Source organism: Protomyctophum parallelum, assembly GCF_964188405.1.
Source record: "Protomyctophum parallelum genome assembly, chromosome: 3".
Classification (NCBI taxonomy): Eukaryota; Metazoa; Chordata; class Actinopteri; order Myctophiformes; family Myctophidae; genus Protomyctophum; species Protomyctophum parallelum.
In genome coordinates, this window is record NC_139698.1 from 52,681,115 (window position 1) to 52,703,873 (window position 22,759).

Sequence of the window (22,759 nt, forward strand, 5' to 3'; positions counted from 1 at the left end):
CAGGATTCATCCTTCCGAACTTGGATCAGCATCAACGATGGCCTGTCAATTTACAGAGAATGTGGACTTAACCCATTCTGAACGGGAACCCGTTTTGGTGTCAGCATCACGTTATGCTTTAGCTATTTAAAAATAGCAGATCTACAAGCTCATATCGCGCCACCGAGTGGCGCGATACGAGCTTGTAGGTCTGCTATTTTTGAAAAATCGAATAACGACTGACATAGAAACATAGCTTCATCAGAAAACTGTCAGGATGTAGAAGACGTTTATATAGAATCTGATCTCAGGTCAGAATGGGTTAAATATCAGCATTTTGTTTCTTGTTCTGCCTCGGTTATTTTCCTTACAAGTCGTCACGGTTCGTTAAAATCTGTCCGCACGGCATCACGGCTGAGTGTCTTTATTAGCTAGCCAATCAGGGCCGGTAGCGTCTCCTGTCATTTCCAATCAGGTTTGGTGGTCTCATGGAGCATCACGTGTATGATGAGTGATGACTTTGCCACCGCCACCACCACCACTGTGCTTGAGTGCGTATCGACCGACGCGTCAGAGGCTTTCGGTGAGGGTGGGGTCTGAGAATGCATGCTGTGTGCGGTCTGCAATGTCCTCCGAGAGGCTGTCATATCAGACAGGGCTATACGGCGCCATCACACCACCACGCTCCCTCAGAGTGGCAAATTAGATTTCATCAATTAGATTGACGTGACCCTGTGTGTGCGTGTGTCTGCAAGACTGGAACTTCTCTAATCCATTCTGACCTGAGATCAGATTCATACGAGGTTTCCGCCGGACACACACTGGTCTGATGAACCCATTCTGACCTGAGATCAGATTCTAAAAAATGTCAGTCGTTCTTCGATTTTTCAAAAATAGCAGACCTACAAGCTCGTATCGCGCCACTCGGTGGCGCGATATGAGCTTGTAGATCTGCTATTTTTAAATAGCTAAAGCATAACATGATGCTGACACCAAAATGGGTGCCCGTTCAGAATGGGCTAATCATGTCTGCACAGTATGTATCCACACGTTGGATCAAAGTTTGATGATCGGCTGTGCGTGTGTGTGTGTGTGTGTGTGTGTGTGTGTGTGTGTGTGTGTGTGTGTGTGCGTGCCACAAAGGATTGATTACACTCTGCATACTTAATTACATATGGTCTTAAAGCCTTAAAGGGTTCGGTTGCACTAAGTCCTCAGCCGTATTAATCTACAATAATCAAAAACACAGCCATGGTAACCTAGCTAATTTGAATCTTAATGACAGTTGATGGAGTAAAAAATAAACTAAAATATAACACCTAGAAATGAAAAGAAGAAGAAGAAAAAAATCAATATAATAAGGGAGGCAATTAAAATCAGCATTCATTAAAGCCTGCTGCATGAAAATATTAATTATCCCATTCTGACCGGGCACCCATTTTGGTGTCAGCATCATGTTATGCTTTAGCTATTTAAAAATAGCAGATCTACAAGCTCATATCGCGCCACCGAGTGGCGCGATACGAGCTTGTAGGTCTGCTATTTTTGAAAAATCGAAGAGCGACTGACATTTCTAGAATCTGATCTCAGGTCAGAATGGGTTCATCAGACCACAGTGTGTGTCCGGCGGAAACCTCATATGAATCTGATCTCAGGTCAGAATGGGTTAATTATGCTGCCAGGGATGTAAATGAGAAGTCGGTGTTGTTGTTGCACGCTCTCTGACATGGTTTTGCCTGTAGCCCTGTGTGACATGCGCCGTCAGAGATGAAAAAAAAATGCTTCCTAAACTAAAGCTCCTTCACTCTCCTCCAGGTTCCATAATGGAGCAAATATATTTTACTCTGAGCTTTAATGTAACTTGATTTATCAATTCACTCTCAAGTTCCCATTCCTTCCTCACTAGTGCCAGGGCTGTAGTGCTGTCGGACCCGAGGGCATGGAACACCATTTCTGTATATTGGCCACATCTTGCTTGTGTGATTAGATGGTGCGCGGGTTTGTGTGATTACCATAACTTTGGCGAGAGAGGGAGAAGAACAGAAAAAAGAGCCCAGTTGGCTGTTAATGTCCCCTGGCCCGTGGTTCCAATTTTTTACCTCTGCATTAAAAAAGGCATGGTTTCCATAGTTAATCCCTCTCGCAGGCATGACTTTGACTTTACTACACATTGGTATTTTGCAGAGCTCGCCACCAGAGTGCCTGTTTCAGGCACTGCAGTGGGGCCGGGAAGCGTCTAGCCCATTCTGACCTGAGATCAGATTCATACGAGGTTTCCACTGGACACACACTGGTCTGATGAACCCATTCTGACCTGAGATCAGATTCAAAAAAATGTCAGTCGTTCTTCGATTTTTCAAAAATAGCAGACCTACAAGCTCGTATCGCGCCACTCGGTGGCGCGATATGAGCTTGTAGATCTGCTATTTTTCAATAGCTAAAGCATGACATGATGCTGACACCAAAATGGGTGCCCGGTCAGAATGGGCTAGACAGGGATGCTACATCAATGTCACAGACACATACACACACTCTCTCTCACAATGCCATGCACACACACTCACACCAACACATGTACTCGCAATAATGGGAAATTGAGTATGTCGTGTCTGTCTTTATCTGACAAAGATGTGTGTAAAATAATAATAAAAATCTTTTTGAATGGAGAGGTAAAAATGTGAACCATATATATATTGAGCAAGTGCATTTTCACTGTATACTGTATCATATCTGGCATTACATTTTGGCATTACCAGTCCATTATGGGAGACTCAATGACTCAGTAACTTCTACATAAATTCACGAGTTGTTAGCGACGCATGACGGAGGTAAACTGGCTTGAATGTCCATTTCGTCCACTGGAAAGAGAACAAATGTGGAGACAGGGATTTAAAGCAACGGCTCAATGACCCTAATGAGCTTCATACAGTATGTGAACCTTTATTCTTTGAGGGCAGTGGGTGGTAAAACACAGGTTTAGAATGATAATCGGAAGGATTAGGCTCCCCTCCTCGCAGCCCGCAGCAGCTAAGTAGCTTTTATGTGCAATGTCAGACAGGAGGTTTGTCTCTGATAGTGCCACTGCCTCCACTCACTGGCCTGTCTTTTATTTGGGCGCCTGCCAAGACCCTTTGAGCCCAGGAGTCACAAAAGTGTTGATGACTTTGAGCTTTTTTTTGCACACCCAGAACTGCAAAAGGTCTGAAAAGTTCAGAGAAAAACCTGGCCCGACCTGAGTGGGTATACGCACGCATTCCTGAAGGGAGCGCATCATCAGTCGTATACTCAATCAAGCTGACTTTCCCTCGTCGTCCGTTATCGACACCCCTCCATGTGTCTGCCGTGGGGCTCATCAAGGTGACTAAAGTGCACCATTGGTATTCCACCCTCCCACCTAAGTCAGCCTTGATTGATGGTCATGACACTTATAAATAGTAAATACCACATCTCTGTTTCCCTCATTAACCTTTTGTCCCCCTTGCCTGTGATGCTCGCTTCACTGAACTCACTTTCTAGCCCTTCGCTCCATCCCAGTGTTGTAGTGAGTGGTACTTTTAGAAGTGGGGGGGGGGACGCCCCATAAGACGCGTGCGCGGCTGCGGGCACACGCACAGGCACACACTATTAAAATATGCAAATATGACGTGTATTGTATAGCCTATTTAGAAACAGGGTTTATAATGTCTAACCCATTTTGGGTGGGAACCCCTTTTGGTGTCATGCTTTAGCTATTGAAAAATAGCAGATCTACAAGATCATAGCGCGCGCGCTATGAGCTTGTAGGTCTGCTATTTTTTAAAGATCGAAGAATGACTGCCATAGAAACATAGCTTTTTCATGAAACTGTCAGGATGTCAGGAGCTCCCCCCCCCCCCCCACTACACCACTGCTCCATCCATGCTCTTAATCAGAAGTCCACTCAGCACTCACACTAGTTGATCGTTACTTCTGCGTCTACTACCCATCACCAATATGCGAGTGGACACATGGGGTCCTCAACCCCTACCCCCTTTAGCTGCACACACACTTAAACTGTCTCTGGTGCCAGGTAGTATTAGCAGTAACAGTTGCCGGGGTGATTGATAATTGCATGTACGTCGTAGACAACTGTTCGTAACAGAGTGGAATAATTAGTGAGATTCCCGGAGTCTCCAGTGATTATAGCATCACCTCGATAACGTCGGTGGAGAGGGGTACGTGTCGGCGCTTCATCGACCACCTCCATGCCGTTTTATTTGTTCCGCAGATTGGGCTCAGAGAGTCAGAGGGCCTTAATTACACAAGATGGCAGCCGAAATTAGCAATGTGTGCTTCTGATTTAACTCCCTCTCCCCCCGGGGCTGTCTCAAAATGGCCCCGTCACTCAGCGCTGGTTATTGCGGTTTGCCCTATATTGCAGTATATTGCATCCGTTTACAGACGGTGGTCGGTGGAAATCATCCGATGGCGTGTTATCAAAGTCAGCCCACAGTATGTCGGCTAAATTAGATTGTGTGCCTTCTAGGTAGAGGTGACATCTCAGAATGATCTGCTGAGGGGCTGAGGGAAGGTAGACTAAGGTCACATTCTCACCAGAGAGCTTTGCTGCGATTAAAACGAATCCTGCTGCGCATTTTCAGAAAGTGCGCTTCGTTTGGCAGGTGTGAAGGCTCATTCGAATCCTAATGCGCAGCAAAGAACCGCATTTTACTCCGCCCAAAAACGGGGGTTTCGCTTCGCTTCGAATCGCACTTGACTACGATTCGGTGCAGGTGTGAATGCAATCCGCAGTAAATAAAGGAAATTAAGCAAACATAATGTGGCGGGTGAGGAGCTGAACACAGTTCGGAGAAGGCATATTTTACGCAGTGCAAAGATGTCCCGTTACTGTGGATAGACGTGGTCGAATAAGGAGACTGAAGCCCTGATCGAAATGAGGACGTGTATATTAATCAATTGCTTAAAGGGATTGTGACATTAAAAAATAGGTTTTGGAATTGTTCTTGTTTTTTTGGTTTTCTAATCTCAATTGCACCCAAAAAACATGAACATTCAGTAGATTTTCTATGATCTGGGGTTTTCTGGCTCAAACAGGTGCTCTGATTTGCCGGCAGTAAGTGACATCACTTACTGCAAATCCCATATATGTCAATGGGATTTGGCAGCAGATGTCACTGTTTCACTGTGTTGCCTGTTTTCATTGTAGCTCAAAAGGCACAAAAAACCCCAAAGAAAACTTCAGACCACAGAAAATCCACTGAATGTTCAAAGTTCAGGTTTTTTGGATGTAATTGAGGTCATAAAACCTAAAAGAAAAAAGAAAAATAAATGAAAATGAATGTCATAAAACCTTTAAGAAAACACATAAAAACACTGCAGTGTAGCCTATTATAGCCTACAGAATATTCTGTCTGTCTGTCTGTGCGTGCCGTAAACATGGAGTGCTGTCACTGTGTGGGGACTGGGGAGTTATATCAGTGCGCTCATGCAGCGCTGTGCCTCCATGCCCAAAAGAACAGTGTGTGGGTCCCAGACGGCACGACACATGCACGTTATGAGTGTAATTTTATCACCATAGATTTCACTGTGTAGGCTATAGTTTATGAATGGAACACATTGATAAAGGTCCCCCCTGCTGCGTTTCCAATTGCTGCGAATGACAGTGTGAAGGCAAACCGCAGTCAATTAAATATGCAAGATCCTCAAATTTCCCCGCCCATACGCATCCGAATCTACCGAAGTATTAGGTGAGAATCTGACCCAAGATGAATAGATGTGGGAAAGTCTTGGTGTAGATGTTTCATCGAAACAAGCAGGGAATGGTATATATTGCAACAGATACATCGTGCGTGTGTGTGTGTGTGTGTGTGTGTGTGTGTGTGTGTGTGTGTACTGTACTGTACTGTACTGTACAGTATATAAGTGGAGGGGAGTGAGAAAAAGAAATTGAGAGAGAGAGCAGGGCCTGTAATATGGCGACACACAACATACACGGAATTGAGTGATTGATCATGTGGACTCATGTCTGCACCTGAGCCACACTGACTACCATGTGATAAATGAACAGCCAACGTCTCTGAGATGGCTTTCTATGTGCTCTGTACTGTCTGTGTGCTCCCCCCGCCCCCCAAACACACACACACACACACACACACACACACACACACACACACACACACACACACACACACACACACACACACACACACACACACACACTGAAGAGGAGATATTAGTTTATTCATGTCAGTCGAAATGAACACTGAGATAATTATAGTGTTCTTTCTGCGCCACTATATTTTTAATCAGCTCTGAATACTTACAGAATGCTTTTCAGACCCTCGCGATTAGAATGTCTGATCTGCCGTTTCATTCTATTAATCCTCCAATCATGTTATGTAATATCCACAAGCGGAGGAAACACAACAAATGTGACTGCAGATAAGCAATTTTTTTTACTGAATAATCCAGTTTCTCAGTTTTACTGTTGATGTATTTAATTATTTAATTACATTTAATTATGGGCAGGATTGGTGTGGATTTTAGGTTCTTTCTCCTGTTAATTCGAAGTCTGTAATGGCACATAACACAATCTATAATCAGTCTAAATTCTGTACATTATAGTACTGTAACTCATAGCTTTAAACATCTGAGAGATCCCAAGCAAACTGTGTGTTGAAGATGCAAGGTGCCTGAGCGTGCATGGTAACTGTATTTCTCCACTGATGCTATACTACTATTCTTTGACCCATTCTGAACGGGCACCCATTTTGGTGTTAGCATCATGTTATGCTTTAGCTATTGAAAAATAGCAGATCTACAAGCTCATATCGCGCCACCGAGTGGCGCGATACGAGCTTGTAGGTCTGCTATTTTTGAAAAATCGAAGAACGACTGACATTTTTAGAATCTGATCTCAGGTCAGAATGGGTTAATCAGACCACTGTGTGTCCAGTGGAAACCTCGTATGAATCTGATCTCAGGTCAGAATGGGTTAACCCATGGCCATGATGTACCATAATGGAGAGTAATGTTCTTAAAAAAAGAAAGAAAGGGGAGAGAAAACCTGTGAACTTCCTGTTGTCAGACATTACAGGGAAGGGACTGATGCTTTAGAGTTCAGGGAGAATCTTGTGTTACGATACATCAAACAGTTCAGTATTCCTCTGCGTGATAATCGAGTGAGATCTGTCTGCAGCGGTTCATTGCACGAGGGGGTACTTGTGCAGTGGCTGCATGGCCACCACTATTATATGCACAATAATTCCTTCCTATTACCCTTTTTCTCTTGGCCCATCAGCCAGGGTTACCCCCTGGGCAAACTGCTACCGGCGCCGGGCTCTTGAAATAAATAAGGTCCCTGTTTGGGGTTTGGCCCGTGAGAGAGCCAAGGGAGTACGCCATGATGGATTGATCTGCTCCTTTCCTCCTCACAGTCAATCAATCATCTGTGCTTTGGTGCTGCTTTCAATAGGAATTTTTCCACGCTCTGCCACCTCGCTGACGACCGCAGATAGCTACCTAGGGTGTGGGGGAACCAAGGGGCATTAGCTATCTGATTACGCCCCTCCTCTCGGTCCCCAGCCAGGCCATTTGTCTTCAAATAGAGACAGGGTTGCACATTGGGCAAAATAAAAGTAATTTGCCAGGCCAGGTTCATATTGGCTGACAAGTTATTCCCCCCACCCGTTTTTTATTTTCTCCCTAATTTAGTCTTTGCCAATTTCCTCCATTTTCATACAGTCTCTGTAGTATCCTACTCTTGGTCTTTTTGAGGGTTTAGACCAGGGGGTTCTCAACGTTTTTTGGCTGGGGACCCCCGGAAATGCTTTGGCCATGTCTCGCGGCCCCGCCCCGGTCCCCGCCCCAATACAAATTGACCTCTACAATAACCTTAATAATAGAGAAAATACATAGATAAATACTGAAACCTTAATAATAGAGAAAATACATAGATAAATACTGAAACCAGATATAACCATTAACAGTAACACCTTTATTGCCGTAATTAACTTAATAAGTTACGGTCACTGCCGATGTTTACAGTTACCTTTGGAGAGTCAATGCGTCGTAATTGTCTCCACCAGGCCGAAGGCATGGGGGGAGAGTATGTTTTGCACTCCGTCCGTCCGTGTGTCCGTGTGTCCGTCCGTCCGTGTGTGTGTCCGTGAGCAGCTAATCTCGGCCACCGTTAACCCGGTCGATGCCAAATTTTGCACACACTCCCTGGATGCCAACGATGAACCTCTGCCCCAAACTTTCCAGAACGGCCTGTTATAGCGCCACCAGGAGGCCGCTTTGTGCAAAACAAGTTTTTGCACAGTACACCTACAGATTTTGTCCAAACATCACGCAAATTGGTACACAGTCTCTCTAGAGCCATTCAACGAAACGGGTCTTTCAGATTTCTCAGACTCCATCCTGATTGGTTAAGATTGGCTTCCAAAGTTCACAGGAGTGCTCAGTTTCAAACAAAATGCTGCAAATCATGAACACATCAAGTGATTTCCGTGAAATTGTGCACCCACTAGGCCGAGGACGAAATGCCACATGAACAATTTCAACTCAGCCTCAAGGTGGCGCTATAACTGGCCGAAAAGTGTTTTTACCTCTAACTGCACGGATCTGTGGATAATTTACTTTTGTTGCCCTTTTATCCAACCACCAGATGAAGGCAAGCTGCAATGTCCTACATTCCTATCCTGGTGGAGACCTGTACCCAGAAGGGCACTTTTTCTAGTTCTAGTTCTGTATCCGACTGAAAATAGTCCCATCGTTTGTTATTGAGCCGACACATAAGCCACTTCCGTGATGCGACTCACAAACAAAGAGCAGAGTGAGCCAAGATTGTCCATACCTCCTTGTTCACTTTGCATTGGAGTCAGTTTCCCAGAAGCCCTTGCAAGCCAGTTATAGGTCTATTTCCGGTTTATGTTATCATAACGCATCAGCCTCGTCACCATGTCTGCGAAAAAAGCCTGATCTTCATAAAAGTCACACAAAAACGGCGAATTAAACATTTAAAACAAGTATAGCGGGTTTAGCGTGTTGGAAAGACAATTATCTGGGGACCCCCCCAGAATCATTTGGAGGGGTGACACACATGGCTGGTGACACACATGGAGTCACCAGCCACTTCCTTTCACCTGACAGAGAGGAGTTTCACCCGGAGGACATAGAGCTATCAGTCGTAATGCTGTCCCCCGGCACCCTAACGGGAGCCCCAGCCAACCAATAACCCATTCTGACCTGAGATCAGATTCATACGAGGTTTCCGACTGGACACACACTGGTTTGATGAACCCATTCTGACCTGAGATCAGATTCTAAAAAATGTCAGTCGCTCTTCGATTTTTCAAAAAATAGCAGACCTACAAGCTCGTATCGCGCCACTCGGTGGCGCGATATGAGCTTGTAGATCTGCTATTTTTAAATAGCTAAAGCATAACATGATGCCGACACCAAAATGGGTTCCCGTTCAGAATGGGATAAGCATGCAGCGACAGAGAACGCCCTCATGGGCTTCGTTCCCACCCGGCGAACATGGTCGATTATGTTCATTGGAGCACTCGTCCAAGCCACCGTGGTGGAGGAATTAAATCCAGTCTCCACATTTTTATTTTATTTTTATTTTACTCCGTAGCATAAAAAGCTCATGTTGAGTGAGTGTACATGTGTTGCATACTGATGTGTTAACAGCATGTGCAAATCATTCTGGTGGTGTTCATGTTCACACACAGTATATCAGGCACCGGGCTAACATTGTCCTCTCACTGTGTGTGAGGTGAAATGCCCCTGTCAGGCTAGGGCTCAGCTGAAGTTGAGTAGCTGGAGCAAAGGGGGAGCAGACGAGTTGGGGAGATGTTTAGCACTCTTGGCGCTTACCCCATTAATGGTTTTACCGTCGTAAAGGTGCTAATCGAGTGTCACGGCACCCTCTGTGGTGAGAAGAGTACGTCTGTGCTGATAGGTATTCATTATGAAAGGCGTTGGTGAGATATAGAAGGCTTTAGGCCAATGTTTTTCCCCACACACCATTACATAAAAAAGCCTGACTCATATCCATCCATCACGTGTGATGGATATCACGGTGTGATGCAACGCGTTATGAGCTCGTAGATCGGCTATTTACGGCACTGGACACCATCACACGACGGGATATGAATCAAGCGGAAAAGGTGCTGCAGTAGTTGAACGTTGTTGCCTTCGTCCTTGTTCCGTGTGAACTTTAACCCTTGTCCAAGGCTCCCTGCTGACCTCATCAACGGTACTGTGGAGGTGACGTACAGTGGGTGTACTGTACAGCCGAGAGGGAGGGGTCGTTGGCGGGGGTGGGAGGTCGCGTGGTGGGGGGTTTTATAAGGACAGGAAGTGATTACGTAAACAATACACTTGAGAAAATACAGGAATGAGAATTGAAACTTTTGATGGTGAGTGTTTGGTGTCTGTGCTCATCTTCCTAGAACACATCATACAAACTTCAACCGTCTACCCAACCGTGATCAAACTGGCAGCTTGTAAAATAGAAAGAGAGCAAAAAATAAGACATGTAATATTGCCCCTGCGCTCCACAGCATTCTGATTCTTTGTTTCATCTGTGTTTGGTTGCCCAAAGGACTTCCATTTGCATACGTGAGCATCAAAATTATCCCTCATAGGACTTGGATACTTTGATATGCCAGGTTGCTTGCGGTTACATCATGGCGGTGCAGCCAGACACAGTATCCAACATTTGGTTGCGTCGAAAGTTGGATCACAAAGGTGTTTTTCAGCTCTCTATAATTTCAACCTGCTGGCTTAGCGTGGTTTCCGATATGCAGCATGTGTCTACTTCACAAGTCCTGCAGGAGTTTGATTCATACAGTCCCACTTTGTCATCGCTCCCTGTTATTAAACTTCCAAATGGTAATTTGCCCCAGGACGCTGTAATTCATTAAGGAGAGCTGCCTTTGTGCAGAGATACACCACCTATTAGGCGCAGCCAAGTTTGCATATTATTTGCTCATATGAGGATGAAATAGGCCATTCATTTTCACATAAGGCCACTGGGATGGAATAAAAGCGTCTGAACACATCTCATCTGGGATGAGGTGAGGGAATTGAATAGCTCCAAATGAAGTGCATTTAGCGTAATGAGTCACTTGAAGGAGATATGAGCAAGCAAATGCATGCATGCATGCACGCACGCACGCACACACGCACGTAGGCTACACACACAAACACACACGCACACACACACACACACACACACACACACACACACACACACACACACACACACACACACACACACACCATGGTGAAATATCTGAAGATCAAAGCAATACATTTATTTATTTTTTACAAAGTATTACATACACCTGTGTTTGATTTCATAAATACTTGAGTGTGCGATTGATCTGATGATGATGATGATTATGATGATGATGATTATCATTATATCTCAGACAGAAGATATGTTTTCTGTGCCATTTATAACTTTAGTATCCCCACAGAAGTTAAGCACTTCATCGTTTGATGTTTTGGATTACTGGGAGATTCCAGTAATAGAGAGCACACTTGAAAGCTGTGTGTGCGCACTTATCTAGGGTCTTATCTCATTTAGCAGTTAAATAGCCACTCGTAGAGTCACTGGGGTACGTTTGATACTTAAGTATATTTGGATGTCAGTACTTTTGTACTTTTCCTTACTTCCTTACTTGTCTTCTTACAATAAATTCACTGATTCTCCACGTACTGTATATATGTACTGTATCATATGCATGTAGTGCATTGGACTGAACGACACACGTGTCACAGACGACCCGAGGGAGTGCAGTGCCCGGCGTCGAGTCCGTCGGATAGCCGGTTGTCCAGAACCACCAGAAAAGGCTCTGGCCGTGCCTCAAATGAGCCTTAGCTTGATTTAGCAAATTCCCCACAAGTAGGCCTGGCTGTTAAGGTTCTGCTCCATTCTGGTAAAACAGCATGTTGGCTTTATTGTTTATTGTTTATTGTTTATAAGGATCCCAATTATCTTTTGCCTTGACAAAAGCTAGTCTTCCTGGGGTCCGACACAGACAAACATTTAACATAGGCAATACTTACAATTGTTTACAAACACTAACTCAACATAAAACATAGTAAAATAAAATATAAAATAAGAAAAAAAACAAAAAACATAGGAGAAATAAAAAACAAAGAAACATAGCAATAAAAAAGAAATCACTTTCAACACATTATACATTTGAATTGTTCTTTTCCCAGGGTTACTGCAGTATGATTTACATAAGGTGTTCTTTTAACTTGTATTTTAATTTTGTATTTGTATTGGTTATACACTTTGGTAGTGCATTCCAACCTATTACTGCTCTATAGATAATATAAGATTTAAGAATATTTGTTCTTGGTTTAGGTGCCACCAATATGTCTAGTCATATGATTATGTTCGTCTCTTACATGTGCTACCTGTTCAAAGAAATACTGTGGTTTTTTTAAGCAATATTACACGAGAGGGTGTTGTTTAACGTGATTATTGCCACGACAGGGATGCGGTCAGGAACGAGACGAAGTCGAGTTCCGCAAGCATCACTATTCTCAACAGTAAGCCATGATAGATTTCTGTGCATTTCTGCAATGTGTGTCCTGTTGGAACACTGGCTTACTGGAAACACTGCTATACCAGTGGGTCTCAAAGTGTGGTTTGGGTAACCTCATGGTTCCCCCTCACAGGTGTGTAGAACTGAGTAACACACCTGTAGTATAGTACTCTCAGTAAGAGGCCCAATTTCTTTCCGAAAGGGCTGCTGTGCATAATATAAGCTTATTTGACAACATTATGCAACTGATCCACTTGACACCCAGACAGCGTGGGGTTTCTCTCGCCCCCGAGTATGACGTAAGCAGGTCTATATAATTGCCTATAATTTGACAGTATTATGCAACTGACGCAATTGTTGTGTGTGTTTTGCACAGGTGGCCTAAGAGGAGCCTCCATCATTGACTCCCTGGACACACTGTACATCATGGGACTGATGGATGAGTACAATGACGCCAAGGAGTGGGTGCAGACCAGTCTGGACCTGAACACGGTAAGATGACGCAAGCTGACTCCCCTCGACACCTAATTGGACATGCTCTTCTGTTCCTTAGATCCCACACCCACTCAGCATTTCCCCCAAAGATATAATTGCACCCTGCGGAGATTTCACAAACTCAACGCTGTCTGCCGACTGTACGTTCACTGTGGGCCAGCTACGAGGTGACCTTAGTAACACTGTCAACATAGAGACTCCGCTGATTTGCATAGTAGAGATCTCGCTGGTATAGCCCTAACATGCTGGGCTGATTTTGAGCTGCGCCATTGTGCCCTATGCCAATGCCTTAGACGTTGCCAAAGCTGGGTACATTCCAACGAGAGTGAAAAGCTTCCTGTGTGGCTGCTGCTTCATTCTGGCCAACGCTTTTGTCTCTGTGAGATGGGATTCTTTGCCTTCTTCTCAGCGGTCTCCACGTGCTGGGAAATGAGACAGACAGAGGAGTCACAAAGACGAGAGAGACACAGAGACGGCAAGGCGGGAATAGAGACAGGGGGACGAAAGAAACAGGGTCACAGAGAGTCAGAGAGAGAGCGAGAGAGAGAGAGGAACAAAGAGTACATCTCAAGCCGAGACAGACAGCCAGAGATAGAAGGAGGCGGGGGAAGCAGGGAAATTGAAGTAGAGAAGAGATGAGTAGAGGTCCCAACCCCTTCATTGAATGATTCTATAATAATGGACTTTTCTTTTTGCCTTTTTATTTTTTTTGTTGGGGGTGAGGGGGGAGACTAATTTGGACGTTATGTGAGGAGTGAGCTACTGTAGCTTGCCAAGGAGTGAGCCAACAAGGCCAGCCTCCGCCAGACTTTGGTGCTTCTTATAGTAAGCGAGTCGAGTGGATCTCCTCCAGTTTGACAGCGTTTGTGGCGAGTTCCTCATTGAGCAAATGCTTTTCTGGCCAACTTGCGAAAAGCCATGTGCTTTCAGTGCCTTTCACAATAGTTTGGAATTGGAACTCATCCAAACGTGACATTGCCATTTTAGAGTTGTAACAGTTTGTAGTCATCAACAACTTAAGTGAATTGGCATTGGGTTCCCTTGCCAGATTCCAAAGCTTTTTTACGATAGGGTTCTATGAAATTTATTTCTATGAATTTAGTTATTTCATAGAACAAAATTTGGGTTATTATGGGTTAGTTCAAATAACCCATTCATTTCTAATCTGTGATGTTTGAAGGCATTATGTCCATTTTTAAGCTTATAATAAGTCTATAAAGCATTGCTTCTCAAAGTTTTTTGGCTCAGGGCACCCCTATAAATAACTTTATAAACTACGGTACCCCTGAATTACACTAATAGACTTTACATTTGTGGTACGTTTCCATTAGGACTGATATACTTAAAGTGATTGATGAATTCCAAATATAATCAAAGTATTCTGCGGCACCTGGACTTGCATCACGGCACCCACGTTGAGAAACCCTGGCCTAAAGCACTGCAAATACCTTTTATGTATAACTCCATGTCATGGTTTGAATTAGACCGGAGTGTCTTCTTCCAATTCCTTTAAACTGCCTTGCAATGGATACTCTGGTGCAGATCAGTATGATCTGAATCTCAATGCTGAGCCTCTCTGTAATGTCATCTATCTATGTTGAACACGAGTGATGTGTTGAGTTCAGGATAGATTTTTTATATCATTATAAGTTATAAGTTATAAATTATAAGTCAATCTACATTATGGGCCCTATTTTCATCAGTGCTAAACCCCTTATCCCTACAATACTTTGTGAGCTTGTAGATCGGTTTCTGACTTTACTCTACTCTACTTGAGATAGCAATGCACCAACAATTTGGCTGACCATCAAACATCACTTCACTACTTGTCAACTACAATATGTTACACTATTATTAAGCACTAATAATGACAAAGTTTAAATTTGAGAAGAAGCAAGCTACTCTAAACTATTAGGTTGGTACTTGGTAGCATTGGAAAGATGCATTGCACGCAATAGTAGTTCCTTCATACAAATGTGTGTATATTTCACTCACACATCAACTGTTAAAATTCATGTGACCATGGTGTGGTTTGTTGCCGTGGATCCAGGCTAAAAAGATTTATGTAAGGATTTTCTGAAACGTCTGCAATATAGATTATTGGCAAATTCACTTTCGGAAACTCAGCTGTTGAAAATGTGAGTATAGTCACTGTTAGGCAGTATGGTTGCCAGACTATATAAAAGCCTTCACCACCTGCCTTGACAAATTGTCCATTGAGATTTGTGGCAAGTTGTTTGCGAACAGAATGTTGTTCAAAAATCCTACGACCATTTCAAATTGCTGTCTTGGGGAACATTCCTCTCATCTGAAGACACGGCTTTGTAACTATGAGTATGCCCACCAGCAAATGTACACTATTTTGTGTGAATGTATGTTTCCTTGCAAGCTGTTGCAGTCATGTATAAATCTTCTCCACAGGCGTTCAGCTCCTGGGTTGCACTGGCTTTGTGTTTAGGATGAGCCTTTTACCCTGCGGTGTTCACTATCGCGCCATCGCATCATCTTGAACACTGTCATTCTCGAGGCTGTATATATGAAATGCACGGCGTGTGCTAATTTCACATCACATCAAAGGAAACTAACTTCCAGCCGTCCTCATCCACCAGGGAATAGAACCTGAAAAGATTTCCATACACTTCTACAGTATGCAGATGTCGTCTTCATCAAACTCATATACATACATCTACTGTACACAGAGAGAGAGACACACACACACACACACACACACACACACACACACACACACACACACACACACACACACACATGCACAAGTGCATGCACAAACTCTCTCTCCCTCACCCTGGAGCCAGGTCTGTCCCTCGGTGTGTAAATTCAGATTAGTATTGATGCCGAGCGAGGCTGTAGCTCCTGGCTCTGGCAGCCCTCAGAGCCCAGAGCAGAGTTAGACAGTAATGGCGGCCACTGACAAACAGCCACCTTGTCACCGTCGCAAGACACCTGCCACAGATTTGCACTGATTTACCCTGCACTTCATCATGGATCTGCGGATGGTAAAGAAAAACGGCTCATGCGCACGTCAGCGGCAGTGCCCCTGATCATTATCTCCAAGGGTTTAACCCATTCTGACCTGAGATCAGATTCATACGAGGTTTCCGCCGGACACACACTGGTCTGATGAACCCATTCTGACCTGAGATCAGATTCTAAAAATGTCAGTCGCTCTTCGATTTTTCAAAAATAGCAGACCTACAAGCTCGTATCGCGCCACTCGGTGGCGCGATATGAGCTTGTAGATCTGCTATTTTTAAATAGCTAAAGCTCCAAGGGTTTAAATCGGAGTGGCAGAGCTCTCCTCCGGACCTTTAGTTTGTTTCTCCCAAGGTTCATTATTCATACAAATTGTGGTGGTTTTTGCTTTAGATTTCGTCATCTTTTTCCAAAAACAGATCAGCCTATTAATTCAAGCGTTTGTCCCCAGTCACAGTTTGTGTGTGGCTGACACACACACACACACACACACACACACACACACACACACACACACACACACACACACACACACACACACACACACACTCACTTAAACTCCTGACCTGATGGGGCTGAGGCCCTGCAGAGAGGAGTAGGCAGACGTGGTGCCCTTTCGCCGAACACATTTGTGCTTTGCAGCAAACCTGCTTGATGTTATTGAGCTTTAATAGGTGCATTGTTTTACTTGCAGAGCACCAGGAGCTTTTTGTCAGCGGCCCTAAGATTTTAGTGTCCATGCTTTCAACAGTGACTTTGATATTTGAACCAGTCTTTCAAGCGTTTCCGGGGTGCACTTCTGTCACATTTACCCTGCCACACAGCTCACTGTGCCTTAAGGCAGCTGGGCGTCCTACCATGCGTGAGACATATGCCCAGTCCAGCACAGCTGATGAAGCAGCAGGGTGGATTCTATGCAGGGCAGTTGAGCTCTCTCCAGGACTCCGTTGTTGGTGATGTGATGTCGTCCTGCCATCTAATATTCAAGATGGAACGCGGCGGGCAGCGTTGATAGAAGCGCTCGAGCCGTCTAAGCCGATTCCTTCTTAATTACATTCACACAGTTAACAAAAGCAGTCATTTACCCAACGGAGCAACTGGTTATTCAGCTGAACAAGCCTGTCACTCAGGACATGATGACAGCTACTCCATAACATAACGTTGGGGTGAAAGAAGGACTGTTTTAAGCCAGACTTCAAGCTCTCTTCTAACTAAGAAGCAGAAAGGTGTATTAAGTGGTTCAGTTTCACCCAGACCAGTATCCACAGTACCTGCCCGCTGAAGAGGATAATATGGACAAATGGATATACTGTACAGTATATATACCAATAGCCAAATTACCCCCCACCCCGAAAGAAAACAATACCTGGCATGACAATAGTCACACCAGGGGCCACATGTGGCCCGGGCCATTATTGGGGGCCCTGTTGCTCCAATCCTCACGGCACAAGTTGGCCACAGGCCATGAGTGGTCCACAGGGGCCACAACAGGATCCCCCAGGGGCCACAGGAACACCGCAGCAAGCGTGCCACAAACACTGTTCAGGGGTCGGCTGTGCAAATGTTCACACCAGGGGCCAAATAATAATAAAAAAAAGCTATAAAAACTATTTAGTTGATTGACTTTGATACCACAACAAAAACAATCCATATGTTAAAGTCTCAGCAGCCTGAATAATGAAGCAGTGGATGTGCGTGCACGCCTGCCGTTTAGCATTTAGGTGGTTCTCAGGTCACTCGCAGTGCTTCTCTAGCTCAAAATGTATTCTGGTCAGTCAGTTCAGGCAGCATAGAAAGGTCCATATTTATTTAAAAAAAAATGGGTAGACATACATAATCACCGTAATCACAGTTATCGATCTTGTCTGCCTCAATGAAAGTTGTATAGGGTCAAAGGAGGGGGGGGGGGTTATCAATCTTTATACCAGGCCCACGGTGCAGGCCCCAGACTGCCTTGTCTGGAGATAATGCTTGATTTAAACTTAGTTACGGTAATGTGCCAGTATCACACACATAAATAGACGATCTACAAGCTCACAATGTGTCATGCTGCGACGTGTTTGGCACACAGATTACACAGATTAGTGTCCACCAGTGAGCAGTAGCCAGCAACAGGCAGCCCTCTAGGCCTGGTATGGTAGGTATACTGTTATGGCATACTGTAATGACAGCCAATGTCATTACACACAGACAGACAGCTTACTGCAAGAACAGCAGTCTCCCAGTAAAGTTATATTGTCCTTGGAAAGTGTTCCCACTGCAGTTTGAATTATTTCCTACAGTGGATGTCTCTTAATCAACGACGTACTACGGTTTCCTTTTTATAGTCTGTCAATGAAACTGAAAACGATCCGTTCTCCCTTAACCCATTCTGACCGGGCACCCATTTTGGTGTTGGCATCATGTTATGCTTTAGCTATTGAAAAATAGAAGATCTACAAGCTCATATCGCGCCACCGAGTGGCGCGATACGAGCTTGTAGGTCTGCTATTTTTGAAAAATCGAAGAGCGACTGACATTTTTAGAATCTGATCTCAGGTCAGAATGGGTTCATCAGACCAGTGTGTGTCCAGTGGAAACCTCGTATGAATCTGATCTCAGGTCAGAATGGGTTAATGTACAACCAGCAACATTTTATACAACATGATAAAGTTTGCAACTTTCTGAGTGCAGTTCAGGCCGTCAATCACTGGGACAGAGGGCACACAGCGGACGTCAGCACATCTAAGCTGAGAAGGGTTTGTTAATTAATGGCTGAGAAAAACATTGAAAAACGAAATGAGTATAACACAGTTGATAAAGGGAAGAAGTAAGAACCAATCTTACAGTTTGCATTATGTTCACACACACACACACAGAGCAAATATAATGAAGAATGATGAAATAAAAACACCTCTTTTCGACTTCTTTCTGTGGGCGTCGACCTTAAAGATGGAGAGCCACAATTTTTGTATTTTTCCAGTTTTTCATGTGTCTATGAGGGGACAGTACTTCATTAGACACCCTGGAGTTGTTTTGTGCAATGGTATATTAACTTTGTATTTAGGGTTTCTTCCTTCAGTTCAGGTGGATCACCACCCATCACCACCCACCAGGCAAACCAGGCATACTTAATGAACTGGTGGGTGTGTCCACATAAAAGCATGATTTTAACAAATACTGTACACTTTTTGGAAAAAGTTCTTACTCCTTATATTATAATAATACCTGATGATCACGTTTAAGGGTGGCACTCCATCTTAAGTTTAGTTTTATTCGGGGTTTTTTTTCCATACAAAACATTCTTAGTTCATCAGTTTATTTTCTTTTTGTTATTCTGGAAAAAAAGGGTATAGACTGAAGCCTAGGCTTATTACGTCTACCCTTTTGTCCATTAAATAAAAATAATAAAATCTTTAACTTATCCCTAAAAGTACAACTATGCCTAAACCTAACCTCAGAAAAACGATATGCTTAGTATATAGCACCTGTGATGCGGCTCAGGATGCAACTGGCTGGCACTAGACCCCTGGGAGATGGAGTTCTGAGGTGGACTACAACACCTAACAGCTATTATACCAGTCTCACACCTGAGGGTGAGAAGCGAACTCGCCCTTGCATCCGCAGCTGCACTAATGACTTTGGGGCAGGGCCGTCTAGAGTTTAAATGGACAGGTATCAGTCAAAAGGGAGACATCGAAGAGGAAGGATGGATGGGGAGGGATCAACATGGAATGTCAGAACAGGTCAGCTCCATATATGGAGATCTTAGGGTTTACCAATCACATACTATTATACTACCCATCACATCCGAGGGCCCATGAGTATACTGTAGAGGAGAACTGGAGGTACAGTAGCAATTAAGGATATAGACAACTTACTGTATTTGTCCTTTGTGAAATCTCAATAAAAACAAATCTTAATGAAGTCACAGTTACTGTATGACATTACAATGTGAGTCAGATGAGAGTTAGAAGACGCCTACTTTCATGATGGTTCCCAGGCCTCTAGTGCATAACAGTACTGCTTGTATAATTCCAGATACGCAACAACAACGTCCCTTTGCCTAACAGGCATATAGGGAAGTGACTTCATAATTATCACACCCTGCCCTTTAATTCCATTAATTGCCTCTCAATTGAGACTCACAGCCAAACGCCGTCTCTCGTCAAGAGATTGCGGGGAGGAGCTGCATTTATCTGTCATAGCACATACACATACTCGCCATACATACTGTACAACTATGGGACGTGGCTTTGACATCACATTTCAGTACTCTATGGCCGTCTACTTCAAATAACTTTATTGCCATTGTCAACCAGTACTGTAGATATTCTCTCCGACACCGGATTCCACCTTTTGTCAATGGAAGGACATTGTGTGCCAAGTTTGGTGAGGATGTGCCTGGGGCCCCCGGGGGCACCTGACCTGGCCCCTGCTGTGAACATTTTGCACAGCCGACCCCTGAACAGTGTTTGTGGCACGCTTGCTGCGGTGTGCCTGTGCTGGCCCCTGGGGGATCCAAAAAATAAATAATACTGGCCAAAACAACGTTCAAATAAAACAAAATGAACACTTGAAAACTATATACACTCCAGAGACAAGCAGGAACTGTTCCCTGGTTTGCAGCAAGGACTGTATAAAGAGGACGGGAAGCGAAGACCGTAAGGGCGCCGCCATGTTGCTCACATGGTGCTCCATGGAAGGAAAGAAACATGCGCAATGGGCTTTATGCAGCCAACACTTCCGCGTTCAGCTTCCTTGGTCTGCAACTGCGCATGTTTCTTTCCTTCCATGGAGCACCATGTGAGCAACATGGCGTCTCCCGTACGGTCTTCGCTTCTTGTCCTTGGTTTGCAGTTATCCCCTGTAGCCTCAAGTGAGATTGAACTGCCTTCACCTGCATCAATCCTGCTTTTAAACAGGTGAGGTCATTAATTAACTCAGCCACACAGCCTACGAGTAATTATTCTACCTTACTATATTTTAGGAATATTAAATATACAACTTCACTCAATTTCACAGGTCCAATTAATTTAGAGAACCTAACATAAATAAGACCAAACATAATACAAACATGAACAAACACCCCTCCTCCTCTACAGTACTTGGCACCCTCCAATCTAGAGAGGAGTGCCAGCACTGCAGAGGAGAGCCAGGTGACAAAACATAATTCAACTTCAGTGTCAATAAATGACTTGGCCCCTGGGGATCACCTATGGCCCTGTGGCCAACTTGTATGGTGAGGATTGGAGCACCAGGGCCCCTAATTTGAAATGTAAGTGTAATTTATTTGTATAGTTAACTGTTAAAAAAAAACATGTATATAGACTTGCAAAAATGGGATTACACTTTTAAATTGATAATAACTCAAGTGAGCATTGTATTAATGCAGTTGAGTGGTTTCAAAAGTAATTTAATCTATCTTTGGTTGAACGCTGACAAATGTTTTCAATGCTTTGCTGTATTCGACCTTGCAGGCATCACGGGAGCTGAGGCCAAAACCGTATACTGCCAATGAAGTTAGACATTTGGCTTGCTAACTTCCTCACACTGAGGATTGAAAGTCAGGAGAGAGTAGACTTTAGAGAAGCACTTTATCAGGTCTCAGCACATCACCTAATGATATATTGAACAATATTGTGTGCTTACTGAGCTGACACACCATGCAAAGCGTGCCTCTTCCCCTGAAAATGGAGAAATGTATTGGTATCAACTTTGAGAAACATTGCCAATGAATGACATGAAGACTCAGTTCAACTTTGCATATACCTCTGGCAAATGTAAACAGTATATCTTGAATGAGTAGCTTGCTCACATTTTGTGTGACAATGCGTAGCTTTTTGCAATGAGAGGTACGGTATAATTCTTTAGTGGCAATTGTTCTAGCTGGATAAACACCCATGGACATAAGCCCTCTGTATATTTAAAATGTAAACACTCGCCTGAAGACGTTGAAGAGCAGCTAGGCCCGGAGCAAAGCTGCTGTTTATCTCTGCATAACTATGTTGTTTGCCCTCGCCATGGCCTCCTGCTCATGGTAAATGAGGCTCCAAGTCACTTGTATGGTTAAGAGATGCTTCACTGAAGACTTGGCACCCGCGCCACGTTGAGGTCAAAACCAGTTGACGGAGGCAAAATCAAGGGCCCACGTTTTGTGGGTGGTTCATTACTGATACTTACCAGGGTTTTTTTTATGCCTTATGGCTAATGAGCGATGCTTATGTTGATTCTCGGATATTATCATGATGACAAGTAGAATTAGCGTTAAGCCTAAGCATTTTCTGATCATTGGCGCCAAGTGCAATACAGACATTAAGCAATACCAGAGTGTGACTCATGGAAATGTAAGATGTCCATAGAAGATGACTATTGCAGAATCAGAAACATTCTAGATGGCAAATGTCATGTAAAATACATGTACAGGAATATGTGTCAATATTAATTTCACTAATTTGGCTTATTGCTAGTGAGCGATGCTTACACTGGTTCTTGGCTATTACCATGATGAAAGGTTGATTTAGCGTTAAGCCTAAGCATTGGCGCAAGTGTGACTAAGTGTGACTAATAGAAATGTATGATTTCCATAGAGGATGACCATTGCAGAATCAGAAACATTTTAGAAGGCAAATGGCAAGTAAAATAAATGTACAGGACTAGAAAAAGTGCTCCTCAGAGCACAGGTTTCCACCAGGTCAGGAACGTTTGTTGTTGGCGTGCATTGTTTGGTATTTGAGTGATCATAGAAGTAGCAG

At 43.9% G+C, this 22,759-nt stretch overlaps 1 protein-coding gene across 2 annotated transcripts in view; it reads left to right on the top strand.

The window, feature by feature from the left end:
• The window catches only part of LOC310856200 (mannosyl-oligosaccharide 1,2-alpha-mannosidase IA), a 257,601-nt gene that overhangs the window by 149,047 nt on the left and 85,795 nt on the right, over positions 1 to 22,759 (top strand). For both annotated transcript variants that reach the window (XM_083761470.1, XM_083761469.1), the window contains exon 3: positions 12,913 to 13,028. In XM_083761470.1, the coding sequence (XP_083617596.1) occupies positions 12,913 to 13,028 (116 nt within the window). The remainder of the gene's footprint in view (positions 1 to 12,912; positions 13,029 to 22,759) is intronic.